This window comes from Channa argus, chromosome 1 (assembly GCF_033026475.1).
Source record: "Channa argus isolate prfri chromosome 1, Channa argus male v1.0, whole genome shotgun sequence".
In the NCBI taxonomy this organism is placed as follows: Eukaryota; Metazoa; Chordata; class Actinopteri; order Anabantiformes; family Channidae; genus Channa; species Channa argus.
The window spans coordinates 7,206,598-7,234,074 of NC_090197.1; the positions used below are offsets into that span (position 1 = coordinate 7,206,598).

Consider the following 27,477-nt stretch of genomic DNA (forward strand, 5'->3'; position numbering starts at 1 on the left):
CTTTTTAAATCGACCTCATGATTCTAAGCCATCATCATCATCATCTACTACATGGTCTGTAAGGGTCAAAGGTTTGGCCACCCTGAATTTGGGGGCCAAAACATTACAAGCACCTCTTTATATAAAGCACTTCAGTGCAGCTATATATGTCATCAGAAAGTCAAGAATGAAACTAAGTCACAATCAGGTGCTAAAACTAACTGTAGCAGATTGATCAATAAATAAAAAAATAAAAATACATACATCAAGTAAAAAAATTATCATAGGATTAGTACAGTTTGCTGCAAATATACACCAACACAATAGACCTGATTTTTCATGTTACAATCAAACATCCCATAAATGTGATTGCATTTTCTTTACAGCTACAATATTATTTTCCACATAGTTTAAAGCAGCTTTGTCTGACAGCAGCTGTTCACAGTTCATGTCTCATATGAAGTCACGGAGGTCAGAGTGTGTGTCTGTGTGTTTTTTAGGGGTTTTTCAATTCATTTATTCATAACAGTGATGATTAAACCTGTATAATTAACACTGTGTTTTACAAGCAGTCATGAAAAAGTTCTTCAGCATTGATGATGATGATGATGATGACAATGATCAAGAACCACACAAAACAACCAACTTAAAGAATCTGCAATGATTTTATTAAACATCAAAAATATATACGTGTTTTTAAAACATCAATACAAATGTTAAATGCACACATAACATCATCTGTGAGCTAAATAACCAACTGATTAACACAAAATTCTCAATTAATCAATCAACAAAGAGCCAATTAATATTTTAAATCCAATCAAGGTTGAGTAATAATCAACACACACATGATGAGCGAGAATTGTAAAATGATAAAAATGTTAAAACTGTGACAACGACATGCAAATGTTTAAAAATGGAACACAAATACAAAGAAATACTTCAAATGGCTCAATATCTGTGTCAATTTGAGATCATTAAGTATCAACATATACAATAATCAGTGAAGGAAATGATTAACACGTATTGTGTAACAGGAAGTATTTTGGTGCATTGGTCATGGACAGAATGTTTGTTCCTCAAACACAAAATAATAATGTTTCATACAGGTCATAGTGATTTAGACAAATTTCTTTTATTTTTGAAACAAGAAAACACTAATTCAGGGTAAAAGGATTTGATCCCAATTTCTTCCAGTGACAATCGCCTCCACTGTTCAGTAAAAGTGATGACTGTCTTTCACCCGTTCAGATCTTACAGTATTTCTTTCCATACAAACGTCTAGCTCTCATCATTAAGCTGTGGTCGTGTTGTCACTTGTTTCACTTTAGCAAAAGTAAAAGAATCAATTAAAAATTTATTATCAGTGTATGCTTGGAATGCACCACGCAGTTTCCCTTTGTCTGTGTGTCTGACGAGCGAATGAGAGACATCAGCCACTCCAGGAATGACGCCTTTGTGTCGGTGGGAGTTTCTGCTGACAAGTAAAAAAACATCACAGTCTGTACAGATGAAGCAGGTGAGAGGAGAAGAACATTTTTTACCAACCAGAACTAAATCCTGTTTGTGTGTTTTCCACCTCCATTGGTCCTGATCACAGCTTTGTCCAGTGTGGTGATGATGTCGTCCCTCACGCCAGAGAGCTGAAACACACAGTCGTATCTCCTCCAGTCTTCAGGTTTGACTGATGAAATGTCCAGATCAACTCTCATCTGGAAGGTTCCATCATGGTTGGGGAGGATCTCTCCATGGTCCACGTCCTCATGAAGCTCCTGTCCATCTTTCCTCCAGAACATTGTGGCTCTGTCAGGGTAGAAACCTGTAGCGTGGCAGCTGACTGGAGAGGACGGAGACTTCTGGAGAAGAGACACTGAGGGGAGAACTAGAGAAGAGAGAGAAGACATATGAAATGTCATATTTACACAAAAAGACCTGTTAAAATTTGATGTAAGAGAATTAAAGAAAATGGACAAAAGGGAGAAAAAGAGAGACAGAGAAATCAAAATGACAGAAAATTAAAAAAATAGTGTAAACAGAAAGTTGTTGCGTTGGTTCTTGTTTATTGTCATGTTTGTGTTTGTGTCCATTAAACTACATCAGGTCATGTGAGTCCACCTGTTCTCAGCAGAGAGCTCCTCCCATAGCTCACATACTTCTTCAGCCACTCAGGACAAATCTGGGTGAGATAGTTCTTCAGCTGTGCTGTGTTTGCTCTGTCATGATCCCACTTGTGTTTGGTGATGACGGCCTGTGGTGTTGGAGCGATCCATGTCTCTGTCCTTATGTCAAATACTATGAAGTCTTCTCCATCGTAACCAACTAGGTCAAACCCATTCAGCTCATCAGTCTCATCGTCCCATTCACAGCCGTACATATACTGGACAATGTGGACACCTGAGAGACAGACACAGACACCTCACAGATCACAGGACATTTATACTGTATAGACAACTGGAGGGGACTAACTCCCCAAACATGCATGAGCTGAAGAAAGCAGTGATACAGGTCCAGCAGAGCATCACGAGATAATATAAGCAGCAACACATGGAGTCTGTGCAAACTTTAGCCACTTTTGAATTGTCTGTGAACAACATGCAGGAATTTACAGTATATAATCACTTGGCATTTACATTATTAGTAAATCTTAAAAATGAAAATATACATGTTTTCATCCTGTTTCTATATACAATGACAAACCTCCAGTTTGGTTGAAGCGTTGCTTTGCGATTTCAATGTTTGCTTTCAACACCGGCCTGTTGCTCACACAGATGTCAGTCTGACGCTGCCAGTACTGTGGATCACCTGCCGTGACTTTGTCCATCCAGTCCTGTTTGGGGACGTTCCTGCCGGTGCTGCTGTCACAGTGACTTATCTGAACTCCATCGACCAAACCAACAGACACATAGTCTGGGAGGTCTGGGACTTGTGACGAGCCAGTGTAGAAATACTTCAGAGAGTGAGTCACTGTAAGAAAACCACTGAACACTGTTAATTTCCTCTATGTTATTCAGTCAGAACCAGACTAACGTAAAATTCTTTCCTTGCTCTCTTTCATATGATGACCATGTCTTATAAAATGTGGATTTGGACATAAAAATATCAAATGAATCCAATAGTTCACTCATGCTTTTATGTACTTTTCTCATCATGTCTTTTGCAGATTCTAAAAACAGGTGATAGATCTTTAAACACGTGTGTTATCAGTTAGCAGACGTACTGAGTCCACTCTTAATGCTTGTCAAAATGTTTTTGTCCCAGATACAGTCAGCACAGAAAGAATTCTGGAAGAAATGTAGAAAAAAGTTTAAAATGGAAAAAAACACTATTTATCCCCAATAATCGAAACATTGTAATCCATTATTTACTCAGCAAAAACATGATTGTCAAATATTTTGCAAATGAATAAAAAATAGAAAAGTGAAAAACCTCGTTTACAAAAGTATTCACACCTACTTTGGATCAGTCTCATCAGACCACAGAATCTTTGTCCTCATGGTCTTAAAGTCCTTTCAGTGTTGCTTGACAAATTTCTGTCTGATCAATGAAGGTCTGATTCATGGAGTCTAATTGAGATGTTCATCCTTCTGCAGGTTCTTTCTTGTCTGGAGTGAACTTCTGTAGCCTTGTTAAAGTGACGTTTGGGTTCCTGGTCACCTCCCTGACCAAATCCCTCATTGGCTGGTCACTCAGTTTGGACTGACACAGTATTGAGTCCATCATGCTCCTGGGGACACTCGGAGCTTTAGAAACAGTTTTTCTGGCCTTGTCCTGATATGTGCCTCAGTACAAAATGTTAACATGGACGTCTACAGACAGTTCTGTGGACTTATGTGTGAATTATACAGTGTTACAGGTCTGTGCTTTTCCAAACTATTCAGTTTGCAACACGTTCGAGACGTTCTACTGTAGATTCATGTCTAGAAAACTCAAGGCAAACAGATTAAACCTGACCAACACTGGACTGCTACAGGAAAGTGTCTGAATACTTATGTAAATCAGAGATTTCTGTTTGATTTATAATTAATTAGCATCTTTTTACATTATGTTTTCACTTTGTTATTATTCAATGATGTGTTCAAGTTGCAAATGTAAGAAGAAAAAAACACCCACAATTTTTAAAAGCTGTTTATACAGAATATGAGCTTCACTTCCTGCCAAAAACATCAAGATTAGTAAAAATACATTATTATTAAACAAGATTTAACATGAACTTCAAAACACTGTTGTAAGTCCTGGAACTAAACATCAGGAAAACTGTTAAAACCCTTCATAAGTATTTTTTTCTTGTTTACCTCTATTTACTTTGTGCACAGTGTTTAACTCACCTGCAGCTGTGCCCTGTATTCCAAGGAGAATCAGAAGAATCATGGTCTTCATCACGACCTGTTGATTTAAATCTGTGATTCTCCTAAAATGAAACTGTTCTTTAGCTCAGAGAGAGAGACCCCTCGAGTTTGCGCTGCCCCAAAATGAACGAACTGATCTTTTCTATTGGTACTTTGGAGAGTTTGATTTGAATGGATTACATTACTGATACACTCCCTCCAGTAAATGATCAATACAAACAGGAGCTTTACATGGACCCTCAGCCTGCTCCATATGCTGAAGAACACCACACAAACCCAGTAGGACATTCAGGTCTCACCATTTCCCAAAGTCAGACAGTGGAGTCAGACTCTGGAGAGACTCACTGCTGCTGTTCAGCAAAACTGACCAAGGTTAACCAGCTAGAACCAACTAGTATTTATTGGCATTTCCACTACACACAGGTCTTGGCTTGTGTCAGGGTTTGTTCTCAGCTCTCAGATTGTGCTTCCCTCCTTTAGAATTGCGGTTCTCATAGCGCCCCCTCTCTGTGGTTAAGGGCAGGATCGGGTGTGATTCAGGTTATTGTGAAGGGAAACATACAGTAACAAAGTGGAAACAACACATATGATGTTAGTGTGTCTGAAATGATCTGAAATCACTGAAGCTGTGCCAGAAAACCTGAGGTACTGATACATTAGGGGTCTCGATCTGGTCCGTACAGACGGGGGAACACTAGAACTTCCCAGCAATAACTGGAGCATGTCTGAACTGAAGGGAAAACAGGAAATGTCATCAGCCTCAGTCTGAGCCAATGGGAATTTAGTGTGAACATGACGTCACTTAAATCTGGGTTAAACTGACAAACTGAGGTTATAAATGAAAGTGAAAGTAGAATCTGTTTATTTTAGTCTGTGTCAGAGGGTGGAGAGACATGCAGACAAGCAGTATTCTAACTTATTGCTCACATTGTATAATATTTTGCAGATTGATGTGTTGTAAACTGCAGCTATTTGCTTCATTTGTACCTCACTTTTAAGTTACTTTGGATAAAAACATCTGTGATGTCAAAGGTCACTGTGGGCTACAGATCAGATCCTGTAGACTTTGTGAGGCTGCAGTAAAGTCTTATTTTCTTCTTTTGTTGCATAGTAACTGACAACAACTAAGGGCCAGTTGTGGTTTCACTCATATTGCACTGAATAAACGTGATAGCGTGCTCCCTCCAGTGGTTCAAAGCTCTAGTTAAAGTGCATGAATCAGCAAGTTATTTAACAGATTAGTATCATGTAAATATAAAATAAGAGTCAGAAAAACAGTTTATCAATTCATAGTAAATGTGTTTATATTGTGTTTAAACTACTATATCAGTTCATTTGCCTTTGGCACAAATGTTAAGACATTAAATAATTTACTTTGTTCAGAAACTTTACGAAAGAAAAAGCTGAGATCTCTAAAAAGAGCAGGAAGATTCAGTCAATAAACTCAACATCAGATCAACTGATGTGGACGTGGAGCTCAAAACTGCTTAAACACAAGACGTTTGTATAATACGTTGAGACTCTGAGAGCTTATTTGACCTTCTTCTGTATTAAGACTGAAGGTTTTTATACAGCAGTGAACAAATACAGCAGCACATTTAATTCCTGCTTTGTAAACAAGAGCATTTTAAAAGGAACAGTGGCTCTAAAAGTCACTAGTGAAAATACTTATTTTTTAGATTTATTTCATTACAAACATGTTTGGTTAACAATTTCAGTTGAGTTGAATCCTTTAAAAATATACATGAATGTCAGAATATCATAATATTGAATAATACAAATGTTCAGTAAGGTTGAGGTCAGGTCACTGAAGTAAGTCCACACACAGAAAACAACTATGAATCTCAAATAAACAAAAAAACCAATGGATGATTTTTCACTGGGTTTTCTGAAGCATTTGATTTATTAATATATTTCTAATCTGTGCATGTTTTAGTAAGATGGGAGATTTTCCACAATCACTACAGCACCAACTGTCTGACAGAGCAGATCTCAAAGAAAAATATCAAATGCATAGGATGATATGAAAAGCTTTGAGAAAACATTCAAAAGACAGACAATACAAAAGAAATTTATGGCAAAAGCCATGTTATAGAAACATAATTTAAGGTTAGATTTACAGTATTAAATACAGTGAGGCTGCAAAGTTTGTGAAGCCTTTAAATTTTCTCTATTTCTGCATGAATTCGACCCACAACATGATCAGATTCACACACAGGGCGTAAAACTTGATGAAGGGAACGTAACTAAACAAATGAGACCAAACATTACACTTATCCATTTATTTATTGTGCATCAGTTCATTTGAGGAGGAAATTTCAGTCAAGTGTTTGACTCCATGTAGTGACAATCAGATGCGTCTTATAATAGCAGAGAAAGTTGGTTCTTTCACTACCTGACTATCAAAGTCTGATCTTGGCAACACAGGTTTGAGAAAGTGTGTCATGGTTCATACAAAGGGGGTTTCTGAAGACCCCAGGAGAAGAGCTGCTGATGCTCACCAAATGTCCAACCTTCCAGTTTCTGACACCTGATCCAGATAATCAGCCCTGGGTAGTTCAGGAGTAGCTGGACAACATGCAGGGCTGTGGTCCTCGAGTCCCAGACTTCACCACTGTCCTATATCCATCAAACAGCTGTACAGATGACAGATCATTTATTCACCATCACAGAGAACAACGACACACCGGCAGCAATTCAATTCAATTTTATTTATATAGTGCCAATTTACAACAAAGTTATATCACGGCCCTTTACAGAATAAAGTCCAGAGTACACAAGTATGTAGAAGCAACCCAACAAATCCCCTTGAACACGCTCTAGGCAACAGTGGAGAGGAAAAACTCCCTTTTTGAGAGTTTTTTGTTTTTGAGAGGAGGGAGTTTTTCCTCCCCACTGTTGCCTAGTACTTGCTCATGGGGGATTTGTTGGGTGCCTTTTTTTTCTACACATCTTTACTATTGAATTGAACTGAACATAATTTTAGGAACATGATGATGGAATGTTTTGAAAATCCTTGTGACTTAACACTTCTGATGAACTGTTCCTACTTTTGCTTAGCCCTGATGAATCCTGACCATATTTAGTTATCATAGAAAGTTGTTGTTCCTTTTAAGTTATAGTTTGTGGGAATGTTTTTGAATGAGAGTGAGTGTTTTTCTTGTTGTGTGGATCTGTGTGTCTGAGTTATAGATGCCCTGTCTGATTGGCTGATTGGGGGCAGTACCGGAAGCTGATTGGTCCATCCTACACTTCCTGAAGTTTAAAAAGTATGATTCCCACCAGCCACACTGGCTTCTCTGGCCACAGCACCTGTTTCCTGGCCTTGGCCTCCAAAGTTTTTTGAGTGGTGCAAACATTGGAAGGGTTTTATTAGAAGTAATTATTCTGGATATTTGGATTATTGGATTGTTGGGCCTCATGCCACAGTGTTTGTCAGCCCCTAGACAGGGGCGTAACAATCACCAGACAAGGAGTGGACAACATCAGAGTTTAAAGACAGCAGGTAGGAGTGTGACTTTATTCAACATCTGCTCTCTGGACTGATTCTTAGAAGAAGAGACTTTAAAAAGTTTTACAGTTGTGTCGAACATGTGTACAATTTACATTTTATTCAGTAGTTAATATCTTTAGTCTCTGAATGTTTGATTAAGCATTAAGTTTTTATGTTCTAACCCTTTAGCTGTTTAATTTATGACTTAATACTTTTAAAACAAAACACTTACAGTCAATCAGATTGTTCATCTGTGACCCCACAGCATATACACAATGCAAACTATTTTAAAAGTGTGAAAATGGGTGAAGCAAAGCAAAAACGTTATTATATTTATGATGTAATTCCCCCTCTTTCATCAAAATGTATCCCTGTATAAGTGCAGCACCAAAGGAAAATCTCACTTGTTTTTACATTTTTTGTGGAGGATTTTACAAATACCAACATAATCTGATTCATTTTGTAAAACAACAAAGTTTAACGCAGTATATCTCTTTAGGAAAATGAAATACAAATATGGTCCAGGCACCACACTGGTTCTAACATAGAAAGTCGTCCACTTAAAGCTGGAGGTTGTAACAAAGACTGTGATATGGTTTAAGAATTACAAGAAATGTCTTTAATTTCATTACAATATTGTTCACTGGTTTTTAAATAAAAAAACATCTCAGACTAATATTAAGTAAGGCCTTTTTAATCTTCAGTAGAGCTGACTTTTGAAGTAAAAATAGTATTTGTATGTCATGTCCACTCTCTGGATGTTAACTGCTCTAGCTGCATATATGTTCCTGCACAAGTCCATCACTCTTTGGTCTAATCCACGGTAAATGGTAAATACTCTGCTAATATAGCACTTTTATCCAAAGTGACAGGACTGTATTCATCCTCTGCTCCGTCAAAGATTAACCCCACAGCCCTGTGCTCTCACGTACTGTGATCTGTTGCTGACGTAGTCTAGACGACCGATTTGTCTTAAAATGTGATGGTTATACAGAGTTGAAGGAGAAGTTACACAGCAGGTCTGCACAGGCCTTGAGGACTCTGGAGCTGATCTCTGGACCACTGAGATAGGTGGTTAGGAGAAGGGGGGACTGAACTAAAGAGAGGGGTCCGGGCAGATGGGATGCTGGAGCTGAGTGAGCTGCCTGAGGATTAGAGAAACAGTCAAATCTGTTAAAAACAAATAAAACAAAAAGTTTTATTCACTCTGATAAATATACACAGAATAAATAGAAAAACTGTCAAATATTGTAAACATAAAAAAACAGTGCAACTTCATTTGACTTTATCCAACTATTTAATCCAACACATAAAGTTATTTAGAGGAAGTCTCTTGAATTTCTAAATACTCACATAACCAGAGCAAAAACATCCCTTGCACCTAAATATTAACAGAAAATAATTTTTTAAAACATTTCTATTTTAAATCTCAGCTATAATTAAAAAAATGGAAAACAAACCAAAAGATTCAGTGTAATTAAAAAAAATTCCAACGTACTCTTAAGAGGAGAGAGGAAAAAACTCAAAGACATAAATTACTTTGCCTTTAGGCCTAATGAGAATCAAAGAAAGTCTTTATCTTTTATAAGTTTTAAGGAAATATACAAGCAGAATATTTACACAATTGGATTTTTTTTTTTTTTTTTTACTGATGTCTATATTTTGTGTATGTGCTGAATGTCTAGGACAGATTTGTAATTCTCCCCAGTAAACTCGAGTCTTTGTTCCTGTGCCCCTGTTTCAGTTAACTGGTCTATCAACAAAATAATTGTTATCTCAAGGTTCTTTTTATATAGTTTCATGCAGTTTTGTTCACCACATCAAGTAACTCACAGTTTTCAGGGTTGGAGTTTGTTCTTTAGTTTGTTGGTTTGAGTTGTTCCATGGAATCAATGCTGCTGACAGCTGTTAAATCAGAAACACAGTGTTACTTCAGATCCTAACACTGAAACATTTCCAATCCAGAAATGTGTAAAGAACAGATTGCATGTCTGGTCTGAGGAAAGAAAATGAAACTTTGATGTTTGGCGGAAATAAAAAGACAAAAACAAACAAACAAAAAAAACAAACAAATTATTTCAGTTGTTACAGTTGAAAATGCCAAAGCTCGTTACTTTCTTTACTGTGATGGTCGTCTCCTCTATACGGACTTAATCTAGTGAATTGTTTGGCTCCTACCTGCACATTACTGTTTTTTTTTAAAACAACCCTTCCAGCTTATAGTGTATGATAAACAGATTTTGTAGTTTCACTTTGTAATAATTCAAGATTTAAAGATTCAAGATTCAAATAACTTCATTAAGATGGAAGAACACTTGTCACAAATGTTGCTGAAAAAGCATGAGAGAAAGAACTTTAATAAAAATTTAAAAATCAACATGCAAAAAAACAAAAATCTAGTATGCAATGAATGAAGTGTCATGATGTGCAATGCAAAGTAATAAATAATAATGGTCAAAAAGTTGGATGTAAAGATGTGATGATGATGATGATAATAATGATAATAACAGTAAATTAACAGCACAATTAACATTCATGACTGTGTTTGTGTTTTCATCTCTCACCAGCTCTCGTCTTCTTTCTGTAAATGATGAATCCAATCAGACCAATGAGGACGACAAGAACAACTACTGCAACGATGGCGATGATCATGTTCATGGATGTTTCTGTTGAACAAACAAGAATCAAATCACATCCTGTACAGATGAAGCAGCTCAGAAGAGAAGAATCTAATATAGAGACACACAGACCATATTTGTTTGTTTGTCCTGTATTTATACTGTAATTACATTATGTATCATTGTTAATCCTGATCAGCCTTTGTTATTTGTGTAAGTCTGTTTTGAATTCTCTCCCATAAGTTTGTTTGGTACCATGTGTAAAAATAATATGAGCATCTGACAATTTAAGTTATTTTAAAGTGTCAGCATACAGTATCAGACCGATTTAATCATCTTCTTCTTTCTTTTCCTTTGGGCTGTTCCCTTTCAGGTGTCACCACAGCGAATCATGTGCCTCCATCTAACTCTGTCCTCTGCATCCTCTTCTCTCACACCAGCTAACTTCATGTCCTCCCTCACTACATCCATAAATCTCCTCTTTGGTCTTCCTCTAGACCTCCTGCCTGGCAGCTCCAACCTCAGCATCCTTCTACCGATATATTCACAGTTTCTCCTCTGAACATGTCCAAACCACCTCAATCTGGCCTCTCTGACTTTATCTCCAAACATCTAACATGAGCTGACTACATCTTTCCTTTCATTCTCGCTGATTCTCTTTTATCACACAACACACCTGACACTTTTCTCCACCCGTTCCAACCTGCCTGCACTCGCCTCTTCACCTCTTTTCCACACTCTCCGTTGCTCTGAACCGTTGACCCCAAGTACTTAAAGTCCTGCACCTTCTTCACCTCTGCTCCCTGTAACCTCACCGTTCCCCCTGGGTCCCTCTCATTCACACACATGTATTCTGTCTTGCTGCGGCTAAGCTTCATTCCTCTGTTTTTCAGAGCAGACCTCCACCTCTCTAGACTTTCCTCCATCTGCTCTCTCCTCTCACTACAAATCACAGTGTCATCTGCAAACATCATAGTCCATAGAGATTCCTGTCTAACCTCATCTGTCAGTCTGTCCATCACCAGAGCAAACAAGAAGGGGCTCAGAGCTGATCCTTGATGCAGACCCACCTCCACCTTGAACTCCTCTGTCACACCTACAGCACCTCACCACGGTCTTACAGCTCTCATACATGTCCTGCACCACTCTAACATACTTCTCTGCCGCTCCAGACGTCCTCATACAATACCACAGCTCCTCTCTCTGCACCCTGTCATACACTTTCTCTAAATCTACGAAGACACAATGCAACTCCCTATGAACTTCTCTGTACTTCTCCATCAGCATAATCAAAGCAAATACTGCATCTGTTGTACTCTTTCTAGGCATGAAACCATATTGCTGCTCACAAATGTTCACCTCTGCCCTTAGCCGAGCTTCCACTACTCTTTCCCACAACTTCATTGTTTGGCTCATCAGCTTTATTCCTCTGTAGTTGCCACAGCTCTGCACATCTCCCTTGTTTTTAAAAATGGGCACCAGTACACTTCGCCTCCAGTCCTCAGCATCTTCTCACTCTCCAAGATCCTATTAACTAGTCAGAAACTCTACTGCCACTTTTCCTAGACACTTCCATACCTCCACAGGTTTGTCATCAGGACCAACTGCCTTTCCGCTCTTCATCCTCTTCAACGCCCTCCTCACTTCACACGTACTAATCTTTGCTACTTCCTGCTCCACACCAGTCACCTCTTCTACTCTTTGTTCCCTTTCATTTTCCTCGTTCATCAACTCTTCAAAGTTCTCCTTCCATCTTCCCATCACACTCCTGGCACCTGTCAATACATTTCCATCCTTATCTTTAATCACACTAACCTGCTGCACATCCTTCCCATCTCTATCTCTTTGTATGGCCAACCTGTCCAAATCCACCTCTCCCTCTTTAGTGTCCAACCTAACATACAAGTCCTCATATGCTCTTTGTTTGGCCTTTGCCACCTCTATCTTCACCTTACGCTGTATCTCCCTGTACTCCTGTCTACTCTCTTCAGTCCTCTCAGTGTCCCACTTCTTCTTAGCTAGCCTCTTTCTCTGTATACACTCCTGAACTTCCTCGTTCCACCACCAAGTCTCCTTGTCCGCTTTCCTCTTTCCAGATGACACACCGAGTACCCTCCTACCTGTCTCCCTGATCAAATTAGCTGTAGTAGTCCAGTCATCTGGAAGCACCTCCAAACCACCCAGATTCTGTCTCAGCTCCTCCCCGAAAACTACACAACATTCTTCCCTTTTCAACTTCCACCACTTCGTCCTCTGCTCTGCCTTTGTCCTCTTCATCTTCCTCACCACCAGCATCATTTTACACACCACCATCCTGTGTTGTCTGGCTACACTCTCCCCTACCAATGCTTTATAGTCACTGATCTCTTTCAGATTACAACGTCTACACAAGATGTCGTCCACCTGAATGCTTCTACCTCCGCTCTTGTACGTCACCCTATGTTCCTGCCTCTTCTGGAAGAAAGTGTTCACAACAGCCATTTCCATCCTCTTTGCAAAGTCTACCACCATCTGTCCTTCTGTGTTCCTGTCCTGAAGACCAAACCTGCCCATAACAGTCTCATCACCTCTGTTCCCTTCACCTACATGCCCATTGAAATCTGCACCAATGACAACTCTCTCACCAATTTCCAGCTTCAGACTCATCAACCTGTCTTATACTCTAATCACCTCTAGAACATTCCTCACAAAATCCTCTTTCAGGATAACTCCTACTCCATTTCTCCTCCTATCTGACCCATGGTAGAACAACTTGAACCCTGCTCCTAAGCTTCTAGCCTTGCTACCTTTCCGACTGGTCTCCTGGACACACAGTATGTCCACCTTCCTTCTCTGCATCATGTCAATCAATTCTCTATCCTTCCCTGTCATAGTCCCAACATTCAAAGTCCCTACTGTCAGTCCTACATTCTTAGCTTTCCTCATCTCTCTCTGCCTACGAACACACCTTCCTCCTATTAGTCAAATTTCCACCGGTACCCTGTAGGTCAACAGCACCGGTGGCGGTCGTTGTTAACCCGGGCCCTGACCGATCCAGTATGGAAGTCATTGTCACGATTCGCATGTTTGATTTGGCATGTGTTTTACGTCGGATGCCCTTCCTGCCACAACCCTCTGCATTTATCCAGACTTGGGACTGGCACAAGAAGACACTGGCTTGTGCCCCCTTGCGGTTGCATTTATCAGACCGATTTAATCATACATACAGTAAATACAGTAGATTTATCATAAAACATCTCCCTACACATTTTCAAAAACCAAGTAGTGGTTAAATTAGTGGAGAAGCTACATTTGTTTTACAATAATTTGTGTTGCATTGCTACATGGTTCTGTATTCATCAAATTAAACCGTGGACAGGCTGCATAAAAAAGTCTTTGTGGACAACACATTTTAAAGAAACACATTTTAAAGAATTCCATAAACTAAAAAGTTAAAAAAAACCTTTTACCTATTTGTGTAGCTTTTGTTTCATACTGATTTAGACTTATTAAATTACAAATTAAAAAAACAGGGTGAAAAACTGACCAAAAAAATAAAATCATACAGACAGAGAAAGTACCATTTAACACATGAAGAGCAGGATCATCAAAGCAAATTAAATGTGTCGTAAAACTTATTCAAACCTACCACTGGTCCTAATCACTGATTTGTCCAATTGGATGATGTCGTCCTTCACACCAGAGAGTTGAAACACACAGTCGTATCTCTTCCAGTCTTCAAGTTTGACTGATGAAATGTCCAATTTCATGCTCATCTGGAAGGTTCCATCATGGTTGGGGAGGATCTCTCCATGGTCCATGTCCTCATGAAGCTCCTGTCCATCTTTCCTCCAGAACATTGTGGCTCTGTCAGGGTAGAAACCTGTAGCGTGGCAGCTGACTGGAGAGGACGGAGACTTCTGGAGGAGAGACACTGAGGGACGAACTGGAGGAGAGAAGAGAACAATTTGTCATTTCTTTATTATTTGCTGCATATTAATATTGTGATTCCTTTTTAATGTAATATGGGGAGACAAGAAAAAAAGACAAGAAGAAATGTGTTAGGGAGAGAGAGAGATTTAAAACTGGACCGTAAGTGTCCAGAAAAAGTGAATGTAAACAGAATGTAGCGAACAGAGGTGATAAAGAGTGAAAGAGGAAACAGTAAAAAGAAGGAGGCAGAAAGTTGTAGAGAGGTGAGAGGGAAAATGTGAGAAATGAAAAAGTGTATAAAGTGAGACATACACGTAGTGGGTCAGTGTATATTGTTATATGTAAATTATACTTTGGTTAGTGTTGGTTTGAAACAGAGGAACTGTGTGAGGATAGTTGTGTTCATAAAACTGCATCTTCTCATGTGGTTCTACCTGTTCTCAGCAGAGACCTGCTCCCATAGTTCACATACTTCTTCACCCACTCAGGACAAATCTGGGTGAGATAGTTCTTCCTATTTTCTAGGAGTGCTTTGCTATGATCCCACTTGTTTTTGGTGATGACAGCCTCTGGTTTTGGAGCGATCCATGTCTCTGTCTTCAGGTCAAATACTATGAAGTCTTCTCCATCATAACTATACTGACGATAAGCAGTGACCTCATCAGTGTCATCATCCCAGTCACAGCCAAACATCACCTGGACAATGTGAACACCTGAGAGAGAAACAGTCTTCAGTAAACCAGAGTGTGATGTCAGCATAGTCACAGATCTACCACAGAGACACAAGATGTTCATCTTCTGCTGTCACAGCTTCTATGGGAACAAATCACATCCAGTCACCTGAACAGTGCTGATAGACAAGATAGACACAGAGAGGAAGAGACTGCTTCAAAGATTCAGATTCTAGAACAGTCCATATTCTGTCTTTACCACAAAGACACACTGATCCATCAAGACCACAAATTTAAACACTTCAGTCTAAAATATTAATTTTAATAGTAAATCTATTCTATCAAATTAAAAAGGAACCAATATTTAGGACGTTTTCTTGGTAAAAGGTGATTATCTGATTATCAGTAGTATTTATTTCTGTTACATGATTAATTGTTTTTCCACTGCTCCTCTCTCCTCACGTCTTTTCCCTCAGTTCATGTTTAGTGGGACGAACTAAGACGAAACGTTTAGAAGTAACTTGGGATGCAGACGCTGGCATCTGCTCATGTGAATCTTAAAATCAGATTTACTTAAAAAATATATATTTTCAGAAATTTAATTCCAGCCTCATTAATTCACTTCCCGTCAGTTAATCTCAGTCCTTCTCTCCTGTTCATCTCATTTGTGACTGAGCTGTAAAACCAGGTTAGTCTGTAAACTAACGTCACATTTCCAGTTAGTTTGTTGTTTGTCTGTGTTTTTATTATTATCTGTGTACAAAGTGTTGCATTATTGAAGCCACGACTCAGCTAAAATGATGATGTGCATTGTGTTGCTGGTTGTGTTTGACTTTAACGTGTGTCGACTGCAGCTGCTGAAATCCAGACGTGTGTGTTTCAGGAGGTTTGTGTGTGTGTGGAGTGAAGCTGGTTTCTCTTCAATCTGACCTGTGTGACATCAAACGGTTCTGATTAATGCTCAGAAAGACTTTAGTTCATTGTAGCCAAATGTTTCCTGTTTATTCCAACAGACTGTGGCTTTGTCACTAAGTTAAATGGAGGTTTCTGAAGAGGATCCTGGACCCGGATCATCAGCCTCTGGAGGATCAACATCCGCTCTAACACAATATTCCAACATTGAGGTTGAGGTTATTAACGAAAGTAAAACTACTCTAAGCTGAGTTTATCCTTGGTAGGTTAACATGCTGCACATTTTGTTGGGTTAGTCCATGAGAAGAGATCTGCATATAAATATTCTAAGAGGAAGTTTTCACCTAGAGACAAAAATGTAGTGATGGGTGGAAACTACGCACGAGCAATGTTACAAATTCTTAGAAAGACTTAAGATTTTTTTTAAAGTGAAAAAGAAAGTTGCCTTTAACCAGTAAAATGCAGTAACAAAAGTAAGACTACCCATGAATCATATTCAGAAAATGTGAATATTAGATTATAATAGCTACATGTTGTAGCTGATATGTTGTAGCTGATTTTATTTATGTATTGGCCAACTATTGAGGAGTTTGCGAATTTCTCCCCAGAGATCAAAAAGCATAATCTTATAATGATGCACCATAATTTATCATAAAAACAACAGTATCTGATATCAACAACTGTGGCTTCATTCATGTTCGACTGATTAAATGTGGTTAAGTGCTTCCCCCCAGTGGTGAGCAGCAGCATTCTCTCGTTGTGGAGGCCAGAGATACAGTTTTATTTGAAAAACATTAATGACTTTGGGGTATGAGATTACATTTAGAAAATCAGTTTATTCTTTTTCACGTCCATAATCAAAATGCTATTTTCAAAATATTTTTTATTCAAAGTCAGATTATTTAATTGACCTACATCCAGTGGTGGATGAAGTAATCAAAAAGTGTACTTAAGTAAATAACAAACAATAATGTAATCTAGTAAAAGAAGTACCTGCTGAAATTTCTACTTAAGTAAAAGTAAGTACATGATCTATATTTTACTTATTAAAAGTAATAAATGTAGAACTACTTGACTATTTTTGTTTCTCTGTAATTTTCTGTGGACCAGTGCTGTTTGTGGGGGACATAAACTAATTAACAGTAATAGACGTAAATGACAGTTTGAAGCTGATTAACTATATGATCTAATGCTTTTTCAGATTTATTTCTAAACTACTAATAGTGAGTGAGAAGAAGTGGTAGGCAACGACAAGTTCAAGTTCAGGAAGCCAAAGAGTAAAATGACTGCACTCCCGCTCACTTTAATTATTGCTAATATATCAAATAATTATTTTAAATCAAACCATGGGAGGAGAAATTGACACTATGTCTGTCTCTCTAGTCATTTGTTTTTATAAAAAAATGGAAAATGTTTTTTATTGTGAAATGTGTAAAGTGGCGTGATTGTAACTTTGATTAGAAATGTAGTGGAGTAAAAAGTATAGATATTTGCTCGTAGATGTAGTGGAGCAAAAGTCAAAGTAGCCAGAATACGATCTACTTAAAGTAAAGTACAGATACATGAAAAATGTATTTAAGTACATTAACAAATGACTTGTACTTACTTTCCACCAGTGCCTACATCTCACATTCGGAACAAATACATAAATAAATAAATAACAGTGCATGTTATATATGTCAGACAATAAAATAGAATAAAAAATTACATAAATTCAATCCCAGAATCAGATCAGCTTCTTTGGACCAGTGCAGTGTGTTACAATGTTCCACTGGCCCAGAAAAACATCTACAAAACAAATTATCAATCCCCAGTGCAACAAGTATTCTGAACAGCAAAAAATAGACTTCATCCTTTTGTTCTTTTAACTGGTTGGGTATTTTGTATTGTATGTAAAACATGTGAATTGTGGAACCTTGTCAATAAGGAATTTCTGTCACCAGTTGGGACAGACAATAAAGTTTATCCTATCTTACACTGCACACCCTGGGTTTCTGTTACAACTCAGAAAGCTACCACAAGCAAACGTCTTCGCTGACTGGTTAGATGCATCAGTAATGAGAACGGGGAGGGATTCATATCTGTGGTAGAGAGCTTTATACAGTGGTTCACAACAACTGCTTAAAGCTCAGTATCAATAAACTGGAAGATTTGGTTGCAGACCTTAGGAGGAGCAGACGACGATGGTGGACAAGATCAGTGCCATCCAGGACAACTTGTCTCACCCACTCTACAATAAACTGTGGAAAAGGGGGAAGCTCATTCAGACAGAATGACTCAGCCATGAGACTGTACAAAAAAGATCTATGCACCGTATATAAAAACACCCCAATCTCCACATATAAAACACTCCAACACCCAACATTGTAATAAACATACTAAAGGGATATCATCTAACTCAGTGGTGGCATCCATTTATCAAAACATCATAATGACCCATGAAGTTATATCAAACCAGGTAAAATTTAGTAAAACAAACAAGATTTTAAAAAGTATTTAGTTTTAATGAAAGGCTTTCTATATTACTGCATATTGTAACATGAACCTCAGATAAAATACAAATAAACAGATTCAATTCAATTCAATTCAATTCAATTCAACTTTATTTATATAGCGCCAATTCACAACAAAGTCATCTCAGGGCACTTTACAAAATAAAGTCAAGATTATAAAGATGTATAAAGAGAACCCAACAATTCCCCCTGGAGCAAGACATAGGCAACAGTGGAGAGGAAAAACTCCCTTTAACGGAAGAAACCTCCAGCAGAACCAGGCTCAGGGTGGACGACCATCTGCCTCGACCGTTTGGGGTGAGTGGAAAGTGGAGAGAGAAAAGAACAGAGCAACAAAAAGCAACAACAAAACATTGGGCAGATTGGTAGGACCAGTAGCTGCAGGCTGGAAGACACACAGCTTCAAAGCTGGGGATTGGGGCCTTATCGATGACTCTAGCACTGCTGTACATGAAGATCTATCTGTAATTTTCGGGGGAGGATCTGGTGAATTCTTTCTCTAATAGCTACAATTTTATTCATAAAGAAGCTCATGAAGTCATTGCTGCTCAAAGGGAATAGTAGACTCAACAGAACTATGGCTCTTACTCAGCCTGGCTACAGGGCTGAACAGAAACCGGGGGTTGTTCTTGTTTTCTTCTATTAATGATGAATAATATGCTGTTCTGGCATCACAGAACTTTTTTGTACATTTTTAAACTATTTTTCCAGGCTAAATGAGATTCTTCTAAATTTCTGGAACCACTTCCTTTCTAACTTTCATGTTGCCTGTTTTAAGTTGCGTGTTTGTGAACTATACCATGGAGATAACCTCTGCTGGTTTACTGCCTTCTTTTTTAGAGGGGCAACACTATCGAGTATTGTACGTAGTGAGGCTGCAGAATTGTCAACAAGATAATCTACTTGTGCAGGAGTAACATTAAGGAGGCTACTTTCCATTGTATTAACATATGGTGAAGCAAATGATGAAGAAATAATTTCTTTAAATTTGTTGACAGCTTTTTCACTTAAGCATCTGCTACAGTGGAACTTTTTCCTAACTGCTGTATAGTCTGTTATTGTAAATTCAAATGTTATTAAAAAATGGTCAGACAGAAGAGAGTTGTGAGAAAATATTGTTAAATTATCAGTTTCAATGCCATACGTAAGGACAAGGTCTAACGTGTGACTAAAACAGTGAGTGGGTTTATTTACATTTTGGGAAAAACCAATTGAATCTAATAATGAATTAAACGCAGTGAATGTTTAAGTCACCCACTATAATGACTTTATCTGTACTAAGCACTAAATCAGATAGAAAATCAGAAAATTCAATCAAAAACTCTGAATAAGGGACTGGAGGATGGTACACAATAACAAATAATAGTGGTTTTTGAGTTTTCCAGTTTGGGTGTGAAAGGTTAAGAGTAAGGCTTTCAAATGAGTTATAACTATGTTTAGGTCTAGGAATTATTGATAAGCTAGAGTGAAATATTGCTGCTACTCCTCTATCTCAGCCTGTGCTTCTAGGAACATGATAATTAATATGACTTGGGGGGTTGACTCATTTAAACTGACATATTCTTCCTGCTGCAACCAAGTTTCAGTGAGACAAAATAAATCGAATTGATGATCATTTATTAAGTCATTTACTAACAGAGATTTAGAAAAGAGATATCTGATATTTAATAATCCACATTTAATAGTTTTGGGGTTTTGTTCTGTAAGGAGTAGTCTTAACTTTTATTAGTTTATCATGATTAACTCCTCTTGTTGTCATATTTAGTTTATGTAATTTAGTTGGTCGGGGAACAGACACAGTCTCTATAGGTATGTGGGAGTTGTGGGGGGGTGACGGTTGTAAGGACACTGCAGAGAGACGTGTAGGACTGGATCTCTGCATCCTAGGCTCAACTCTGGATTGTCATACTTTTGGTTGTTTAATAAAACCAGCCATATTTCTGGATAAGAAAGCTGCACCATCTAAAGTAGGATGGATGCCATCTCTCCTAATCAGCCTAGGTTTTCCCCAAAAACGTTTCCAATTGTCTATGTAGCCCACATCGTTTGCTGGACACCACCTAGACAGCCAGCGGTTGAATGACGAAATGCGGGTGTACATGTCGTCACTGGTCAGATTTGGCAGGGGGCCAGAGAAAACTACGGAGTCCGACATGATTTTTGCAAAGTTACACACCGATTTAACGTTCATTTCAGTGACCTCCGATTTGCGTAATCGGGCGTCATTAACTCCCACGTGAATAATAATATTACTTTATTATTTTTATTATTACTTTATTATATTTCCGTTTATCTTTAGCCAGGAGTTTCAAATATGATTCAACGTCGCCCGCTCTGGACCCAGGAAGACATTTGACTACAGCCGCTGGAGTCTAACTTCACGTTTCTGACTATGGAGCTGCCAATTACCAGAGTTGGTTTCTCAGCAGGTTTGTCGCTGACTGGGGAAAATCGATTAGAAACGTGAACCGACTGGTGCTGAACCTCGGGCGTCTGTTTAGCATTAGATCTCTTACGAACCGTCACCCAGCCGGACTGGCTTCCCGGCTGCTCGGGAACTGCTAACAGGGGCTACGCTAGGTCGGCCCGCACCAGCTACCGGGGCCTGACTAGCTGAATTATTTTCCATGGTGCGGAGCCGCGCTTCCAATTCTCCAAAGCTGCAAAAACCTTACACTTATTACATAAACCATTATCAGTAAAGGAGGCAGAGGAAAAACTGAACATGAGACAAACCGAGCAAGTGAGAGAAGGAGAAACAGAGGGAGACAGAGAAGCCATTGCTAATGGATAACTGCTAAGCTAACGAAGCTAATATAGGTGAAATGTGGAATTTGTAAAGTTTAGCTGGTTATGTTTTGCAAGAGCAGGTGCTTGTGTAATACAAGCGTATGTTACCACTAAGTGTTAATTCTTGTGTGAAGAAATCACTTATTTAAGTAAAAATAACAGCTACAATTAATCAGTAAACAGTCCGGTAGAAACCCAAGAGCGTGCAGAAACAGGAAGTGACGCAATACGCTTACCGCACGAGGAGCAACAGTCAATATATCAATATATATTTTTAAACAATCAATACATATTAACAAAACCTGACAAGAGTTTGGTAGTTTTTATTGTATTAAAATGCCTGTGATTATATGTTTTGTTTTGTCCAGAACTTAATCAGTTTATTTCTTGCACTTTAAACTGTACCTTACTGTGTAATAGTGAGCAGAGAGCAGGAGGAAGAGGAACCACAGAACTGATGCAGCTCTTTCTCTACTAACACCCCCAAAAAACTGAACTCTAGCTTCCACAAACTGACATAAGAATTTGCATCAGCATTTACATTTGCCAGATCTGCAAGGAAACTTTTTTCAGCCAAGTCTCTCACTCTTCTTAGTTGGGATCAATATAAAGTGGTGAATCATGTGAAGGTAAAAAGACATAGAAAAGAAAAGATGGTTAAAAACCACTGTTTTGATGAGCTTTAATAATGTGCTGTGGGTTATAAGTGTCTTGTTTTGTAAACTATAGTGACTAGTAACTAAAATATTTGAAAATTTCTATATTTTAATTTAAACTAAATCCAGTCAAGGGCTTGAAGGGAGGATGATGATGTTATAATCAGCATCTTATACTGTACATACACATACATACAAGTTTTGAAATGTTTTTGGTTGTTTTTTTTTTACCAAAGTGGAAACAGAATCTATGTATATATTTAATATATAAACTGTAAAAAGCACATGTATCAAGTATTTACATTTTGTGGTTATGTATCTGTAATCTGTTAATTCATTGTCTGAGTTATAACATCAGCTTCTACTGTGTGAGTAAAAAGTAACGTGTGTTTTTAAGTATCATCTGCCAGTTATTTGTTCAGCAGCTACATAAAGAATCATTTGTATGTTACAGAACTGCTTGTTTGAATCTGAATATAAGGCTGCGTAGATTTAGTTTTTTGGAATTTGATTAAATGCATTTACTTAAGAATGTACACATTTGAGTTAAATGTACTTTGATTAATTGGATTTAAAGCAGACTTTCCCCTTTGTGCCCATTCTCAGAGGCACATGTTGCATTTGAAATGTTTTCATACATTTCCATTCCAGTGGAAATTGTGGATTAGTTTTCTCCTATAAACCAAAGCATTTGATGATCATTTTGTGTCTTTAGCTAAATAAACTGTTTTGAACATGTCACTGCCAACTACATAAAACTAAATAAAATGTGAACATTAAGAGGTGGATGTGATCATCTCCCTTTATTATAATTTTACAAAACCAAAAGAAAAATATTTTATTGAAAACCTGCAAGTGACAGATCCCAAAATACCGTGAAAATATCTTAATCACAAAAAACACAAGTTATACAGATTTAACCATGAATTTAAAATAAATCCTAAACTGATGTGCAGAACTATGCAGATACAGTTTATCTGCTTTAATGTACACATCAACTTTAACAGAGGTAAATACCCAAAAACACAAAACTGAATATGTCATAGCAAACACACTCATGAAGCAACGCATGACGTCTTATCCATCTCATTTGATCCTTCACCAAAAAGAAAAAGATCTTAAATGTGTTTAAGAAAAGAGGTAACAGCTTAAAAGAATTACTTATATTCACACGTTTAAAGACATTGCATGACTTTGTCAACAATGAGAATCGTCCTTTTGTATATAATTAATTTAGCATTTTCACATAAGCATTTGATTCTAAACATTGGATTTGCATAGTTGTGTGGATGCAACCTCACTGCATTGTATTTTGTCCATATTTAATTGCTATTCAAACTATTTTGGTGGTGTGACTTTTTGTTCATCTTCTGAATATACAATAAAGTGGGTCTCTGCTGTAACAAAACATTTTTGTTTCTCCTCCCGAGCAGAACTTTAATTCCAATTCTTGATGCTGCAGATCCTTTATTGCTACCTCACTCCTGTTGGGACAAATGATCACTGATAAATGAGCAGTGTAAAACATATTTTCAAAAACCCAAATTGTATTCAAAAATGAAAAGGTATGAAAGAGTTAAGACTTTAAGTTAGGTAAGAGTTAAGATTCTATATCTGCTTATTTACAGTTTATGTGCAAACAGTACAACACAGTTATATGCAGTGAATATAGTGATAGTTCAGACAGAGCAGTTAGTTACCTCTGATCTGTGGCTGTCAGCTCTGCCTTCAGATATAATAGGAATCGTCTGACCCTGAGGAGAGAAAGGAAAAAACGTTTCCAACTATTATCCAGTAATTAAATCAATCTATCAATTGATGAATCAGGAAATTTTAAACTTCACCTGAACTTAATTTCTCAGCTGTTGTAACATTATGTAACATTATGTAACATGACATATAACAACATTCAACAACAGTGGTTAAGTAAGGGGTTTGGTCATTATTTGTGATTGTATTAAAGCAGTTGGAAATGAATTTATTAATATAGTAGGTAACTGCTGGTCCATGATTTTATAATAATTTCTACGACCTAAAAACACTTGATTGCCATCTTTAAAACTTATGTTTCTATACAAGAGAAAATGGCAGCTCACTGTCATTCTTATCAATTGTGAGTTGTGTATAATAAGTGTATAATGTTTATATGATTATATTATGATATATTATCTCTCTCTATATATTATATTATTATACATCATGAGTCAAAGTACAAAAGCAGAAAGCTGAAAACTCAACAACAACATATACTGGGGTCTAAAAGACTGAGACCACATCTAAAATCTGCTGATTTTAATTAGCAGAAACTACAGAAAATCAGCCTGCAGCCATGTTTAGGTGTTAAAATTACGCCCGTGACTGAACAAGCTGCACATGATAGTGGGAAAGTGTCAGAAGTAAAATTGTTAACTTTCTAAAACCACTTAGTCTTTTGATTTGTATGGTGACAGACTGAAGTTTACATTTTCACTGTGATCATTGTGCTGCAAACAGCCACATGCTGAACAAGGCACCAGTGAAGCTAATGAAGCTCATAACAGACAGTTCACTATTATGATGGACTCACTGCTTCAATAGCTCCACTGTAGAACTGGACTGATGTGTCTATATATGTAATGTTCAAATCTTTCAGCGCAGGCTACAGGTTATGTAACATTACCTGATTTAACTATCAGTCTTTACAGGCTGCATTTGAACATGTTGCAGGGTTCTTGATACTGTAAGTAGTTTATATAAAATGTAAAACTAATGAAATAATCATATGTCCACAGTTGGCTTTTCTAGTGGTTTGTTGTAGGCTTCATTTGTCTGTTACTGTCGGACTTGGATCTCTGGACATACTGTATCTTCATTTACTTAAGGCAGTACTCATGGAGACAGTATCCAAAATCTCTCTGTAGTTCAGCTAATATAGGTTTTACTCACGTGTTGATTCCATATTACACTGGAATATCTTTCAAAAATGTTTCAAAAGAGTTTTCATGTGATAAAAGAAAAAACTTATATAGTATAATATAAAATAATTGAACATCTGTCAGCTTAAAGACGATTTCTCAAATGCTTTCAGATCCTCTCAAAGCATTGACTGCAAGCTTAACAACAGCCTTTTACTCTGAGCACAGCATGACTTTCACTGTAGATTATGGGATGTTTATCAGTAAGAGGATTCACAGTAGGTTTAGCTATAGGTGTCCCTAATAAAATGCACTAATGCCTACAACAGCAAAGACTCAATGCCCCCCTTGCAATAAAATCCATGTAATAAATAACAGTCCCAACGTTAATAACTGGGTGAAGTTTAAACAGACTAAAGAAAATAGAAATCACTGATTCAGTGGACGGGGGCAGAGGAAGGAGCTGGTTTCTCAGGTGGTAAGTCCACCAGAACCAGCCGAGTCCCTGCAGTCTTTAAGTGGAAATAAAAAGCAGCCATTTGAGAACCACTCAGGCTAATAACATTCACTCACACTGGTGCATCCAAACAAATTGTTCACACTTGCACAATCTAATTGTTGAATATGTGAGTGAAATGCTGACACTGTAAAGTCCTGAGAGACCTGCTTGGTTCTGTCATCAGACTGTGAGATGCCAGGATGTGAAGCTTGTTTCACTTAGTATCTGTGTAAGTTATCAGTCCTACATCATATAAGACCTGCAAAAATCTAATTTAGAGATGTGTACTTGTCTCACCTTTCTTCTTCTTTTTGTACATCACAGCTCCAATGACAACAAGGACAACAAGGACAAGACCAACAACCACTGCAGCAATGATTGGGACGAACATGTCACTGAGCTTCTCTGTTGAAAACAAACACAAAATATAATTTTCCACAGGTGAAACACAGTAAATGATTTTGTTTATAACCTTGTTTGTCTGTAAACATTTTTATTTTTATTGTTTGATTTCTGATATTGGCAGAAAAACAAACATGAAATAAATTTGACCCAAATAAAAATCTGACTTTAAGAACCAATCTGCAACTGATTTGAGAATGAACACAGTTCAAGTTCTCTGACTCAAATTTAAAAGCGCATAACAATTTAACTGTATAGAGCACGAAAAATTAAAATGTGGAACTACATGAGTCCAGTCTCACCTTCATTTCTCCTTAACACAGCTTTGTCCAGTTTGGTGGTGACATCATCCTTCACACCAGAGAGCAGAAACACACAGTCGTATCTCGTCCAGTCTTCAGGTTTGACTGACGAAAGTTTCAGATCAACTCTCATCTGGAAGGTTCCATCATGGTTGGGGAGGATCTCTCCATGGTCCACGTCCTCATGAAGCTCCTGTCCATCTTTCCTCCAGAACATTGTGGCTCTGTCAGGGTAGAAACCTGTAGCGTGGCAGCTGACTGGAGAGGACGGAGACTTCTGGAGGAGAGACACTGAGGGAGGAACTGGAGGAGAGATAAGAACAATTTGTCATTGCTTTATTATTTGCTGCATATTAATATTGTGATTCCTTGTTGATGTAATATGGGGAGACAGGAAAATAAGACAAGAAGAAATGTGTTAGGGAGAGAGAGAGAATTAAAACTGGGCCATAAGTGTCCAGAAAAAGTGAATGTAAACAGAATGTAGCGAAGGAGAAGAGAAAGAAAACAGAGGTGATAAAGAGTGAAAGAGGAAACAGTAAAAAGAAGGAGGCAGAAAGTTGTAGAGAGGTGAGAGGGAAAATGTGAGAAATGAAAAAGTGTATAAAGTGAGACATACACGTAGTGGGTCAGTGTATATTGTTATATGTAAATTATACTTTGGTTAGTGTTGGTTTGAAACAGAGGAACTGTGTGAGGATAGTTGTGTTCATAAAACTGCATCTTCTCATGTGGTTCTACCTGTTCTCAGCAGAGACCTGCTCCCATAGTTCACATACTTCTTCACCCACTCAGGACAAATCTGGGTGAGATAGTTCTTCCTCTGTGCTATGAGTGTTCTGTTATTATCCCAATTGTGTTTGGTGGTGAAACCCTCTGGTTTTGGAGCGATCCATGTCTCTGTCTTCACGTCAAATGCTATGAAGTCTTCTCCATCATAACCATACTGATCATAACCAGTGACCTCATCAGTCTCATCATCCCAGTCACAGCCAAATATCCACTGGAGAATGTGAAGACCTGAGAGAGAAACAGTCTTCAGTAAACCAGAGTGTGATGTCAGCATAGTCACAGATCTACCACAGAGACACAAGATGTTCATCTTCTGCTGTCACAGCTTCTATGGGAACAAATCACATCCAGTCACCTGAACAGTGCTGATAGACAAGATAGACACAGAGAGGAAGAGACTGCTTCAAAGATTCAGGTTCTAGAACAGTCCATATTCTGTCTTTGCCACAAAGACACACTGATCCATCAAGACCACAAATTTAAACACTTCAGTGTAAAATATTAATTTTAATAGTAAATTTATTCTATCAAATTAAAAAGGAACCAATATTTAGGACTTTTTCTTGGTAAAAGGTGATTATCTGATTATCAGTAGTATTTTTTTCTGTTACGTGATTAATTGTTTTTCCACTGCTCCTCTCTCCTCACGTCTTTTCCCTCCGTTTATCTTTAGTGGGACGAACTAAGACGAAACGTTT

At 37.8% G+C, this 27,477-nt stretch overlaps 2 protein-coding genes and 1 long non-coding RNA gene across 8 annotated transcripts in view; 1 reads left to right on the forward strand and 2 right to left on the reverse strand.

The window, feature by feature from the left end:
* Nucleotides 1-625: 625 nt before the first annotated feature.
* Nucleotides 626-4,617, reverse strand: LOC137101286 (class I histocompatibility antigen, F10 alpha chain-like). Its single transcript, XM_067479514.1, has 5 exons — nt 4,305-4,617; nt 2,677-2,943; nt 2,095-2,373; nt 1,559-1,861; nt 626-1,456 (listed from the first exon to the last, which is right to left on the reverse strand). Exons 1-5 carry the CDS (start codon nt 4,354-4,356, stop codon nt 1,329-1,331), a joined length of 1,029 nt encoding a protein of 342 aa, XP_067335615.1. The 5' UTR covers nt 4,357-4,617; the 3' UTR covers nt 626-1,328.
* Nucleotides 4,618-6,205: 1,588 nt separating this feature from the next.
* LOC137101179 (major histocompatibility complex class I-related gene protein-like) overlaps nt 6,206-27,477 on the reverse strand; it is a 41,134-nt gene continuing 19,862 nt past the window's right edge. For 2 of the 6 annotated variants that reach the window (XM_067479295.1, XM_067479322.1), the window contains exons 3-7: nt 14,783-15,061; nt 14,065-14,361; nt 10,383-10,484; nt 9,652-9,723; nt 6,206-8,963 (exon numbers count right to left, since the gene is read on the reverse strand). In XM_067479295.1, the coding sequence (XP_067335396.1) occupies nt 9,677-9,723; nt 10,383-10,484; nt 14,065-14,361; nt 14,783-15,061 (725 nt within the window). In that variant the 3' untranslated portion in view covers nt 6,206-8,963; nt 9,652-9,676. Of the gene's footprint in view, nt 8,964-9,651; nt 9,724-10,382; nt 10,485-14,064; nt 14,362-14,782; nt 15,062-22,674; nt 23,375-23,590; nt 23,645-25,580; nt 25,689-25,987; nt 26,291-26,728; nt 27,008-27,477 lie in introns of those variants that run through there. The other 4 variants (XM_067479305.1, XM_067479332.1, XM_067479313.1 and 1 more) reach the window with 2 other exon arrangements.
* Nucleotides 18,528-22,289, forward strand: LOC137101290 (uncharacterized). The gene is made up of 2 exons (XR_010911014.1): nt 18,528-20,873; nt 21,655-22,289. It is a non-coding gene; the product is annotated as an uncharacterized lncRNA (long non-coding RNA).

What these genes read in the sequence shown, in the direction of transcription:
- LOC137101286 (XM_067479514.1), bottom strand. Translation starts at nt 4,356, where the DNA reads ATGAAGACCATGATTCTTCTGATTCTCCTTGGAATACAGGGCACAGCT. An exon ending in AATACAGGGCACAGCTGCAG is followed by an intron (nt 2,944 to 4,304) that starts GTGAGTTAAACA and finishes GTTTTCTTACAG; the next exon opens with TGACTCACTCTCTGAAGTAT. An exon ending in TGTGATCAGGACCAATGGAG is followed by an intron (nt 1,457 to 1,558) that starts GTGGAAAACACA and finishes TTTACTTGTCAG; the next exon opens with CAGAAACTCCCACCGACACA.